Below are 12,843 nucleotides of genomic sequence, written 5' to 3'. Positions count from 1 at the left end.
TGAGATAAGTTTGGGTAAAATTTCCAAATGGCTGAGATCATAAAGTGATTGCATGTCATGTTATGTTTCAGAAAGATCAGTCTCACATATCAATGGTGTTTAGCTTACATGTAGTTCTCTAAATACACAGCTAGTTGGTTCTAAAAGGTTTAAAAGCATGCATGGTGGCACATACAGTCTTACACATGCACACTATACGGGGTGCCACATGTTTACCACCTCATTCTTTCAGCGTAAACAATGTGTGGGCTTCCAGATTGTGACAGGGTGGGTGGGACCATTGATATGCTCGACTTCATTTTCTTCATATAATCCCGAATAGCATGCAACCACTTCGTAATCTGAGCAATTTAGATCGTATTTCAGAAAGCTCAGTCTCACATGTCAATGGTATTGTTTGTAGCTTCATATAAGGCACCATTACTCCCAATTACAGCAGTAAAGTATTACCTCGATTATCTGAACAAGAAATGACTGTTCTATTAGAGTATTTTGCAACCAGTGTATGTTCTATTAGAGTAATTGAACACAATTCTGTACATAAATGAATGGACTTCATTTATCCAAACTAATTCACTTATCTGAACACTTGTGATTGAAATGGCACACAGGAATGGAGATCTCACTGTAAATGGCTCTAAGCCTTGTATATGCTGAATAGTTACCTGAACATCCCAGGTAGCTGTGTAGCAGGGCTGGTATAAAATTCCCCTGTAACAATCTTGCCACCATAGGATGCTTTCCAATCTCCAAGTGATATAATTAACTGACGAAAATGCTGACAAAAGGCTGTTAAGGGACCTACATAGATTGATAGCCTGTGCAAGGTTTGCTATTACCAAATGGGATTAGCCCATTTATCATACCAGCTTGCCTGCATCTGAACTGATAACTGGCCCCTTGTACCAAGAGCCTTTGGATGCTTTGGACACGCTGGGAATGTGAAGTATGCCTCCTTGCCACCACATCCTAGAGGCTGTGTATTTCCCTCCGTTTTGAATTGTAGGAAGAGAACCCAGCTGCCGAGCCATTTTAAGTTTACAACTGGACTCATCCCATTTTTCATTTGGAATCAGAAGCAAGGAGATGTAGAACCCTCCTTCTTCCTGTGGAGGTACCAAAATCACTGCACCCCTGTCTAAAAGACCTGTACCTCTTCTTGTAGTTCAAATGTCTGCTCTAGGGAGGTGTGGGTCTGACCACTTGATCCCTTGTTATAAGTTCCAGTAGTCCTGGAAATATTGTAACCTTCCTGCTACTCTTGTTGGGGATTCCACCTCTTGTAGTATTTGGGCAAAGCCAAGCTCGACAATTCTGTGGTTGCCTTAACATGCTCCTCCACATCATCAATGGACAATTGCTGTCCTGTGTTGATGGCCTCTATAATTTCCACCAGGGGCCCAGTTACATTCAGGAAAAGGCTTGGCCTCATGGTAACTGCTGGTCAAGAGCCTTTGTAGTATTCTGCTTCCCACACCTTGGAGTCAGGAGATCAGGAGCAGTGAACTGGTTTCTCATCTGCTTCTTCTGTGATTAGTCAGTGTCTTGAATGCACCTTTCAAGAACTCCTCAGTGGGGGCAACTTGGTAAAACAAACTCCAGCCCAATCACTTCAGAGACTTTACTGAGAGTGTCCTATCATTCTTCACCAGAGTATCAATATCCCCTGGTACCAAGTTGAACTGCAGCAGTTGTAGAACTACTTCGTAGACCTTCTCTAATGTCGCTTCCAACATTACAACAGTGAAATTGCTTCAAAACAAAGAAACAGCCAATGGGCTAGACAAAAGGCTGAGGTGGAAAACATGTGGCACTCTTTATAGTACAGATCTGTAAAACTGTACATGCTACACATTCTTAGAGCAACCAACTAGAGAACTAAGCTAAGCACAATCGATATGTGAGACTGAGCTGTATGAAATATAATTTTAGAATGTTTCACAGAAGTAATTTCACTTTGTACAGAATGTTTTACACTGTTAATGCTACAATGTGAATGATCTTTTTGTGTTATTGATTTAGGAACAGTCAGAAGCTCTTCAAGTGACCATACATCATGACCTGTTAGCTAATGCCAGTGAAGAAATGCTTCGTCTTCAACTACTCCTCATTCAGGACCCCAGACAAGTGACCTCTGCTAATAATAAAACACAATAGCATTAATTTACATATGTTTTACAAATTTATATAAACAAACAAATCAGTTAAACTTGTTGAATGTTTGTATATTGCAGAGCAGCAGCTCGAGTGTTAGCTGATTTCAAACTCAAACTATAGGGAAGAGAAATAGATCTATGAAGTTAAAAGAGTTTGTGCATGCATACTGTAGTTGTGTAGAGCTACATACTAACTTGTGTATGTGCATACATAATACGTTTAAGTGATATGTATATAGAGGATACTCATTTCCATTCTTCAGACCCATGGGAGGGGGGTTGGGTTCTGAAACAAAGAAAGGTCCACAATTTTAGTAAATAGTCCAAAGTTTTAAAATGCCAAATGTGACTGAAATTCCAGTCTTTTAGTGATGTTTTTAAAGTTGTCCTGACGGGGAGGGGGAGGCAGAGTGCTACAAAGGACACCCTGATATAATCCTGGATCACACCACACAAATAAGATCCACTTTTTCAGCTAAAGAACCTACCCAGATATGTATACATAAAAGTTTGAAGTAAATAAAAACCTTTGTAGATGAGTACATGAATGGCAAGATTTGCAAGAAAAAAAATTGTAGCTAGACAGTTATGTACCATATCTGTGATTATGTGCATAATGGCTGAATTTGGAGGAAAGTTTAGTAGCTTAAAAGTCATCTACAAAATCTGAAAATTTTCCACCTTAAAAACTTTTCCACATACAGTAACAGACCTGGCTATGGTTCTGTTCTTGTAAATGGATCATCAATATCTGTAGTTAATTACTTGCATGAACTGTTTTGTTTACATGCCAGTGATCATTCCAACAGTTAGGTTGTGTATAGTCACAGCGCTCAGTTGTGTGACTTGAAGAAGAACTCTGATTCACAATACATTCATTATCCAGTTATGAAGATGTGGGGCGGTGGGTGTGAATAAACGATTGAGAAGTGACAAGTACCATACCAACTATTCTGCTGGTATAAAATGAAGGATCAATACTACAATCATATGAAGTGCCTATGCACTTCTCTGTAATATGCAGTGTCTAAAAGAAATGTATCAAAGACTTTCAAAGCAATCAGGGATACCCATAGTTTGCAAACACTAGTGTGTTATGATAATGTCAGAGGCAAACTCCGATGTGTTGCCGTGTTTGGACCAACATAAAAACTTACTAAATTCAGCATAGCCATACCATATGGTAATTACCAAATTCAGTTGCTCAAAAGACAAAAATCAAAGTTAGCTGTGTTCAGTCGGAAAGTGTATCATAAGAAATCAACAAATAATTTGCTAGTAGCTAGATATGGTGTATCAACAACAGAGTTTCAGTACATCTCTTCAAGACCTCCTAACTCTTAATCAACTGGTTAGGCTGGTACGTAGAAGCTAACTAACAATGTGGCTTCTACCTTGCTGATGGAAATGCTCAACTGCACTATGGAGATGTGGTATATTCAACTTTGTTCACCACACAGAAATATGGCAAATGTAATTACAAAGTATTATACAATTTAAGTGTGGGTGAACTGTATGATATGACAGGTGATTTATCCAAACATGGTTACCACATCAAAGTAGTTATCCCTACAACAGGACAAGCTAGAACATTATATATAGCTGTATTATTTTTTTACTATGGTATGTTTTACTTCTACAAGTCTAAACATATTATAGTATAATTATTATGTTATGGTGTAGATACTTCATTTATAGACAAAACTGTTCCAAATGTATTTGTAGTGTTAGTCCTTGTTGCTTATTACATTATAGCTATACAACACTGCCACCTTGACATTCCTTTCTTGAACTCTGGCTTACATATAGTTGAAATTTTACCCTTTTTACAGTTATAGGTTGGGTTGGCATTGAAATCAATTTGTGTATATGTTAACAATGGTTGTGCAGCAAAATATAAGATCATGCACACTTGCCTCGTACATTATTATCTATATCTGTGTACATGAAAATGCAATACATGTAGTTTGGTTCAGCTGCCATGTGATAATTCATCAGAAGTTGCTCTAACATTTAAAAATAGTCACTATATCATTGTAATTGTAAATTTCTTGATTTTTCCCCAGTTCATTTACTCATAAGATTGTAGGACCCAAAATTTCTACCTTGGCTCAAATAAAAATAGACCACAGCCCTCAATAGTGAATAACATTAGAGTCATTTATAGATTTGAGGTTCGTATTGTCTCGTTATAGGGAGTTTTTAAAAATATTTGTTCCAATACTGAATAAAGACGGGGTTAGAATATGTAGTATTGGAACACTATTTTTTGCTGTGAGTACTGTGAAATATTGAGAGGGTTAGGTAATGGGTCTATTGGCACTGTGACAGCCTTCACTTTGTAGCATGTTTTTGTTTATTAAAGCTTTACAACACAAGTACTGAAGGTCTGTAGGACACCTGGTCCTACAGCTTGCTCAAAGACTATGTAATGATGCTACAATTTGACTGCATAGACGAGCTAAGGCCTCAATTATGATTCAGCCACTAATCTGAAACTCTTCCCATGTTAGTTCACCATCGCTCCATCTCCCACATTTAGTGACAATCACGAGTGAGAGGGATAGCAACTCCAATATAAATAATCATTTGTACCCTAATGAGTTGCACAGTATACCATACTGTCAGTGTACCATCACTACTACCAGGGTCAACACAAAGACATGCATAACCCCAACAGTATTAGCCTTCACTATATCTGCACTGACATACCATAGTAATCATTTTGCTACTGATATAGTTGAAGTAGTACCAGCTGTGTATGCTTATTTTTTTCCACAGAGCTAGAGCAAAATGTGAGTACTTGTTGGGAATAAAAACCACATAACTTTCCTTCCTATGTCACGTTCATGACCAATTTTTAAGCATACATTACAATGATAACATCCATTATCAAGCAACTTTGCTTCTGGTAGGTTCACTTTGCCATTGATCTTCTGACTTAGTTATTGCAAGGGTAACCAATGTGTTAATATGTGTCGTAATAATGTTAACAAGTTCATTTGGAAACCTCATATCATTACCTATATTTAACCACAATATATGAATTTCATACCAGAGCAACAACATTGTGTACCACTGGGTACATGACCTATTGTGATCACATAGCTGCACAAACCAGAAGCCATACTTTTGCTGACCACAGCATGCTATACACTGCCTATAGTTGGATATCATTCAATAGTAATGAAACAATACACTGGTGTTTGCTAACTCTGATAATGTTAGCTGACTATAGCTACTTAACAGCTATTATACATGATGACTACCTTGATATAAATGTTTAGTACTGTGTAATATTAGCAACTCTTATTATCATGTTGGCTATCCATAAATGGATCATAAAAGTAAACATACTAGTTTTAAAAATTAAAACATGGGAATAGAGATCGCTGAAAAAAGTAAAGAAACAAGAATCAAACAAGCCATGGCCAGTATGTTAAACACACAGAGATCTCTATTTGGACTCAAACAAACCATATAGAAGCATTCCCAGTACTTATCTGTCCCCGATTTATGGAGAAACTACTGTTTTTTCCTTAGTTTTTGCCATATCCATTGAGTCCAAATAGAGATCTCTGTTGTTTAACATGCTGACTTGTTTGACTCTTGTTTCTTTACTTTTTTCAACATCTCTATTCCCATGTTTTAATTTTTAGTTTATGCTAGTAAATTATACCACTCGTGCATAGGCACCAGCCTATTATGCTGGCATAATTTTGAGCATAATAAATTCCTGAAAGCATCAAGCATAATGCTAGAGGCAGAATAGTTGTCATACTGTAAGAAATAAATGCATGCCACAGTCCACAGAAAATGTTGACTTACAATAATAGAACAGTTGATGCCAATGATATGGCATTAAGTAGTTATCTGACACCACTGTTATTATAGTTTACAATGCAGCCAAATTTTCTTAATGCACAATACGTACTTTTTACATTTAACCAGTTGTTCACAAGCCAAAGTTTATCATTATCCATAGAAAGTAACAAAACATTGAAACTGTGGCAAAAAATATGAGCATAATTATGGGCATAATAGGCAAAAATTTTGAGCACTGCAGAGTAGCATAATAGGCAAAATTAAAAGCATAATAGGCTGGTGCCTACTCGTGCATACATATCTGTGCATTTTTTGCACATTATGTATACGTATGTGTGCATGCCAGTAAGCGTGTGTCTAATCCATGTATTTTGGAGGATTCAAAAACATTATTCTCTCCTGCACTTAAATATTAAATATCCAGCACTCGTAAACAAGCTTATAGGAACTGTTTTTAATTGCTATAATAATAAATGTCACCCTGCCCATCCATGATCATAATTATTACACTGTAACTAGTCAAAATTAGTAATATAAATAATGGTACATTTACATGTATATTAGATATACATATATATATACATAATGTAATTCCAATCCAAAATAAACAGATTTGATTTATACTTAGTCAGTACACCAGAAGACAGCAATGTATTGAGGAGTGAGACTTCCTGTGTTAGGGATGATGACAGTGATGTGGCAACCATCTCTGACGTATTGCTGCTCTCTGTTAAACAACTGTAAGGCATCAAGATTGTATTCCACTCTGTAATCACAGTTACCAAATCTCTGAGTAGTAAACACAACTGAGTATATGACTTGGTCTCCATCCATACGAGCATTTCCATCAGCAAGGAAGAACCCGCGTTCCTTGTTTCTTTCTATAAGCTGAACTAAGCCACTTATATCAATACCGTCACGAAGGGAGACAGCATAACCTGGACTCCTGAAGATGGCACTAACAGAAAGATCTCCACCAGAAGAATAAATGTTACGACGAAGTACCCGCATGTCTTGGTCCTGCAGAGTGAGTAATCTTTGTTGATATTCATTATAAGGCACATTGATCATAAGGTCAGTTTTTTCTGTTCTCCGTTGTCGTCTTGTAACAGGTTCAAAGACAGCCACACAACGAGATCTATCTTTGTCATCATTATAGCAAACAAAGTTGTGTATTCTGTGTGTCTTTCTTAACTCATTGGCTCTTCTGTTTAGGTTTCTTGTACTAAGCCCATGTTCAATTTCATATTGTGAAGCATCTGGGACACTGCAGAAGATCATTGAGAACAAAGTGTCTTGGCCATCAGTGTAGGTGTTCATGTGGCAAGGAACTCTGTTTCTTTTTCTACCTTCTTCTACAAAGTCTTCAAGTTCTCCAAGGTAGAAACGTTCAAAGAAAAATGGAGTGCTGGATGGCAATGGATCTCCCTTACATGGAGGCGGTGCTATGTAAAGATAACATACATGATATAAAATACTGTCTCAATGAATTTATATTTGTGACTGGGTATGGATTTTTCATCACAAAGCTACACAAATACATCATCTACATTTCACTATCGAAATTAAACAGTCTTGATCACATGGCCTACTTTTGCTGGCTGCCTTTCCCCAGCCCAATGGCAATCTGTACAAGAAGTATAGAACTCTGGCCAACCTGGAGATGGCTGTATGTAGATGTAGAGCTCTGTGTATGGTGTAGAATTAGACCTATGCTATAAATATCCTTTCATTTAAGCCACTGAATGGCCCATAATTTGGCCTGATTCATCCCTATTTGTTCCTTTTTCATTTTGTTATGAACAACCTCTTGCATTCCATCCCCCCCCACCACCCTATTAGGGCTTGCCTGAAACAGTCAACCTTGAGTTAAAAACTATCTAAAAATGGCAGGAAATTTCAGTAGCTGTTGGCTACTTGTACAGTGAATGCACTAGTATGTACGGAATTGATATAACTCATGTGAAAATTTTGGACGTACATAGTTTCAACCATTACAACACTTACACAGCTAGCATTTCTTAATAGGCGATATGACCAGTTTTGCATTACAACAAAGTAAATCATGTTGTGTTACAGTAAAGCATACACTTACCATCACACTGATCTGTCTCAATACATTGACCATCTTTCAGTACTTCTCCTTCAGGACAGACACAAGTTGGTGTACAATCAGATAAACAAAATGGTGGTGACTGGTAGTTGTCACAAGTTAATTGACAGAGGGAACCACATTCCTTGTATACCCGGCCTCCAATACAGTCATCAGCTGTAAAGAGAGAAAAAATGTGTTAATAGATGCTGTATAAATCTGTGTGTGTGGGTGAGTATTTATTTTTAATAGAGTAGTTAACCATGTACACAACTTAAACTTACAGCATCCTGTCACATCTCTCCAGGTGCTCACATCAACTCCAGCATTGGCACATGCTCTGGCATAATTAGCCATCACATTACAAGAACAAGTGTCTCTGTTACGTGTCCTAACACATGTACAAAAATCAGATTCACAGTTTTCAATGTAGACTTTAGGATCAACAGCAGAATGACAAGAATCAAAGGGAGCATTGTTCAACATGGCACATTCTCTTTGTGCTCTATTCATATTTCTTTCACTGCAAGTATTGTTCAGCCTTCTATCCCTGCAACCTCCTGAACTGTCTTCAGTCAGCCAAGATCTAGCAAACCTCCTAACACCAGAGCCTGTGGTTCCATCTCTCATACGATAATCATCAGAATCATCCCCATTGTAAAAACCACACAAGCCACACAACTGTCTCCTTAAACTGCTACTAGCCGACACTTGGACACTACCAGCATCATCCCAAAAGATATCTAAGTCTATGTCTTCGAAGGTAACATGTGGATAGCTACCAATCCATTCTACTTTAACTTCTCCAACCGACATCATGCTACCATCAACTGCTGCAAAGTTCCTGCCATTAATTGTTACCTGATTGTCACCTCCCCTCAACACTATGACAAGATTTTGACTTGGAACTGATACAGTGACCTGGTCAATCAATACACTGTCTGAGTCAAGAGCTCTTTGGGTGACAGTTATAGTGAAGTCATCATTGTCACATGGTTTTGCCAGTACATATTCACAGCTTCCAAGATAAGTGTACTGGCTACCATCAAAAGTTTTGTAGTGACCATAGGAATATGCTTGACAGTAATCAGTGTAACAGTCTCTTGGTTGACATTGCCATGTGCCATGTTCGCATACACAGCTTGATGAACAGTTCTGAGATATCCTTCTGTTGTGTTCATAGAAAATACCATTGAAATAGCAGCCAGCTCGGTCAATTTCTTCACCTACATAAAAATACAGTCAGTATATTATGCATATAGCTGTACTGAGAAATAAAAATTACAGTAAATGAAGGCAGTTGGGTGTTTTTGCTTTCACCTAAGTTTGGAGATAACATATCTTCAAACCCATTATACGTACATCTACAGTGTTCAATAATATGTCAAAAAGCAGAGAGTATACCATAGCCACCCACATAGCTAGGTGTTCTAGAATGATTTGGTACTATATCGCATGTCTGTATAACATCTAGCTTACCACATTGTCTGGATTTTCCAGTGTAGACAAGTTTGTTAGTAGTTTCTGCTTGTATTATTGTTGGTAGAAAACCACCTCGATAAGTTCTCATGTTGATAGCTCCTTGTGTAGCCTCATCTTGTAATTGTCGTTTGATCTGTGCTGGAGTGTAACTTGGAAATCTCTGAAGTAAGAGAGCAATGGCTCCAGCAACAGTGGGACAAGCCATGGAAGTACCACTCATTGACACGCGATCCTTATCACTCCTAAGTTCAATAAAATAAACATAAACACCTTAATGCATGCAACTATGTTACAGTACCATTCATAATAAATATACCACTTACGTGTGAGAGGCACTTCTTATCCACTGTCCTGGAGCAAGTATATCTACACAACGTCCATAGTTACTGCCAGGAGAATTAGGTCGTGAATTGAACCAATACAACTGGTGTCCTAGGACAGGTGAAAAAATATTGATTAGTACTTATGCAACAACACAAACTAAAGTTTTAAAAATATTTCTGCAATTGTGCAACGACATCATGTACATACATATGTGTACATGTACACATGTAGTACTTTCACACCTCAGATCAAAGACATGTACTATATAGCCCAGATATCAAAATTTAGATTTATGTAATTTCTGTAGCTTTCATAAAAAACCCCACAAGTCAGACATGCTTACCAGGTGTTCTGGAGTCTGGATCTTCAGCTTCTTGTATTGCTCCCACATTAATAACATCTGGTGAATTTGATGGTGAAAATCCACAAGAGTCCTGACGAAAGTTTCCTGCAGCAGTCACAACTACTATATTGTTAGCAACAGCCTCTCTGATGGCATCATTAACAGCTGGAGTGATTGGTCCAATAAGAGACATTGAAATTACTGATCTTCTACCAGTGCTTCTGGCACGACTGATGACATGATTGATTCCATTAATAACATAAGAAAAGAATCCTGCCAATTGACTGTTCAGAACTTTGATACTGTAAAGTAAAGAATTCAAAATTGAGATTATATAATGTAAAGAATTTGGTGTTCCATATGCATTACAGTCTGATAAGTACAGGACACTAGTCACTGGTCTACGTATGGTGTACACATATTTAAGGTGGTAAAGACCCTGGCCTCTCGGCCTCTCTATCTCTAATAAGGACACTTTTCCCAATACTTAATCCCACAAGGCAACAAGCACACATCACTATATACACTGTACCTGTATACTCTAGCTCCCCATGCTACTCCAGTTAACCTTCCAGCAGCCAATCCTGCACAGTGAGTACCATGACCATGATCATCATCTCCTCGACCACCAAACTCATCATATCCACCAAATGATGCACGTCCCCCAAACACTTGATGACTGTATCTTATACCAGAGTCAAGAATGTACACATCCACACCACGACCTACATGTGTGTGCAAATGTACTTTTCATCACATTATTGGTAGCTACATGTATAATATTTTGCTATGCATGTACTAGGCATGACTGTACAGTGAAGTATGCATTAAGCTACCTTGAACTGGAGGACAGTAATCACCATCAAGAGGTAGAGATCTCTCATCAAGACAGTCAATGTTCCAGCAAATTTCATCGGGCTCAAATGATCGTCGACTTCTGCCATTATCTGTTTCATTGTCTGGTTTCAGTATATCAACACACATTGGCTTGTCTTCTTCTACACGTTCAACATTTTTGTTTTTCAATATCTGCAGTATGAACAGATATGCATGCATGAGTGTTATACATTTATGTACATGTGTACTATGGACAGTTGAAAGGTTATGTCTAAGTTTAGGCTAGAGCAACAGTGTGCTACTAGTTATAGGTTAGAGCTACAACTCCTAACTATGTGGTATGTTGCAATAGCCCATACTAGGAAAGCTACAATTAACTATTAAATAAGCTGAAATACACATTTTAAAAGTAATTCAGATCACGTGATGTATTGTATCGAAATATCGAATTCTGAAAAATATATCGATACTTTTTGATATCAGCAAAAAATCTATATAGCCCATACTATATGTATACATACCTTATATGTGGTGGTGCACTGTTGTAAGGTACTTTGTGTTTATTTAATTCCCTAGCTAGTTACTATATAGCTACACCAAGTTTCTGAAAAATCCTGCTACAGTCTATGGCTAACCTGCTCTGCTCCATCATTAGTAGTGGTGACAACAGATATTCCGTTAGTGATGTTGAAACCATCTCCTGCTGCAGCAATCAGCTGTAGGCTGCTTTGTCCATTTACATTATCAAACGTTCTTCCAAACATCCGGCTACTCCCCTTGCGTGCAACAACCAGAAATCGTCTAGGGAGGTTAGACTGTACCATGAGTTCTTGCCGGGCTTGCAGTTTAGCAAGGCAACCACTCTCGGCAGGGTTGGTTTCTGGCTCAGGAGCCTGTGTTGCTGGCCTTCTGGTCGGTGGGGTATGTTGCGCATACCCTGTAGCTAGTAGCAAGCAAGCTATAATCGTCAACTTAATCAGCCACATGTTGAGAATCTGTAGTAGCTATAGAGATGATGAGTGTGGCCAAACATAATGCTTTTATAGTTGTTCTCTTAGATGCTAGCTTGCAGTTTTGTGGTTTGTTCGTCATCATCTGTGTGGGATACGACTGTATCACTCATTTCTGAGAACTAATGAAGTTGGGTGGCTGCATTAAAACCCCACAACCCCACATTTGTAACAATCATTCTCCACCTTTACCATCATACCATCTGGACACATTTCAAACCATCTTGTAGTTCACTACCTTGTGACTCTAAACTTGACTGGAGTGAACATTAATGAACATTGAGAATATGTTCAGTTAAGCCTACAATTGCAAGAAACCTGGAATATAACAATAATTATTATTATTATTGTAAAAGTACTAACAGTGTTCAAGACAAATGTCTCATATATCAAGTCCTGATACACGTATAGCTATTACAAAAAGTCAAAACGAACCAGCTAGTGTTCATCAAGTTTTTTTTGTTTTTTTTAAAAATAGAAAGACATTGGGTGACTGTATTATGTCTCTTGGGCCAATCATTGATGACTCTTAGAATGTTTCCTGGTAGTAATTAAGGTGATACCGTTTGTATATTTTAAATCTATTGTTTCTTGTCGAAATGTAATTATTGATAGAAAATAACCTCTCAAATAGACATCCACTTATGCCTCAAGCTATCTTATAGACCATTATCATATCCATTCTACATCTCCTGTACATCAAACTTGGTAGATTAAGACTTCTGAGCCTTTTATTATATGGAACATTCTTGAGCTGGAAGACTAGTCGGGTTA

The 12,843-nt window shown here is 37.8% G+C and overlaps 1 protein-coding gene across 1 annotated transcript; it reads right to left on the bottom strand.

Moving 5' to 3' along the window:
* Positions 1 to 6,496: 6,496 nt before the first annotated feature.
* On the bottom strand, positions 6,497 to 12,054 carry LOC136252119 (uncharacterized). The gene is made up of 9 exons (XM_066044496.1): positions 11,695 to 12,054; positions 11,059 to 11,251; positions 10,755 to 10,947; positions 10,223 to 10,524; positions 9,879 to 9,987; positions 9,553 to 9,797; positions 8,358 to 9,299; positions 8,077 to 8,250; positions 6,497 to 7,426 (listed from the first exon to the last, which is right to left on the bottom strand). The coding sequence occupies exons 1-9, from the start codon at positions 12,043 to 12,045 to the stop codon at positions 6,606 to 6,608; spliced, it is 3,330 nt and encodes a 1,109-aa protein (XP_065900568.1). The 5' UTR covers positions 12,046 to 12,054; the 3' UTR covers positions 6,497 to 6,605.
* Between the last annotated feature and the right edge of the window lie 789 nt (positions 12,055 to 12,843).

The sequence above is a fragment of the Dysidea avara genome, chromosome 4, assembly GCF_963678975.1.
Source record: "Dysidea avara chromosome 4, odDysAvar1.4, whole genome shotgun sequence".
Taxonomy (NCBI): Eukaryota; Metazoa; Porifera; class Demospongiae; order Dictyoceratida; family Dysideidae; genus Dysidea; species Dysidea avara.
The sequence above is the reverse complement of the archived record's forward strand: the minus strand, read 5'-3'. Positions and strand labels throughout refer to the sequence as shown.

What these genes read in the sequence shown, in the direction of transcription:
- LOC136252119 (XM_066044496.1), bottom strand. Translation starts at nt 12,045, where the DNA reads ATGTGGCTGATTAAGTTGACGATTATAGCTTGCTTGCTACTAGCTACA. An exon ending in TGGAAAATCCAGACAATGTG is followed by an intron (nt 9,300 to 9,552) that starts GTAAGCTAGATG and finishes ATTTTTATGTAG; the next exon opens with GTGAAGAAATTGACCGAGCT. An exon ending in GAGAGATGTGACAGGATGCT is followed by an intron (nt 8,251 to 8,357) that starts GTAAGTTTAAGT and finishes CTCTCTTTACAG; the next exon opens with CTGATGACTGTATTGGAGGC.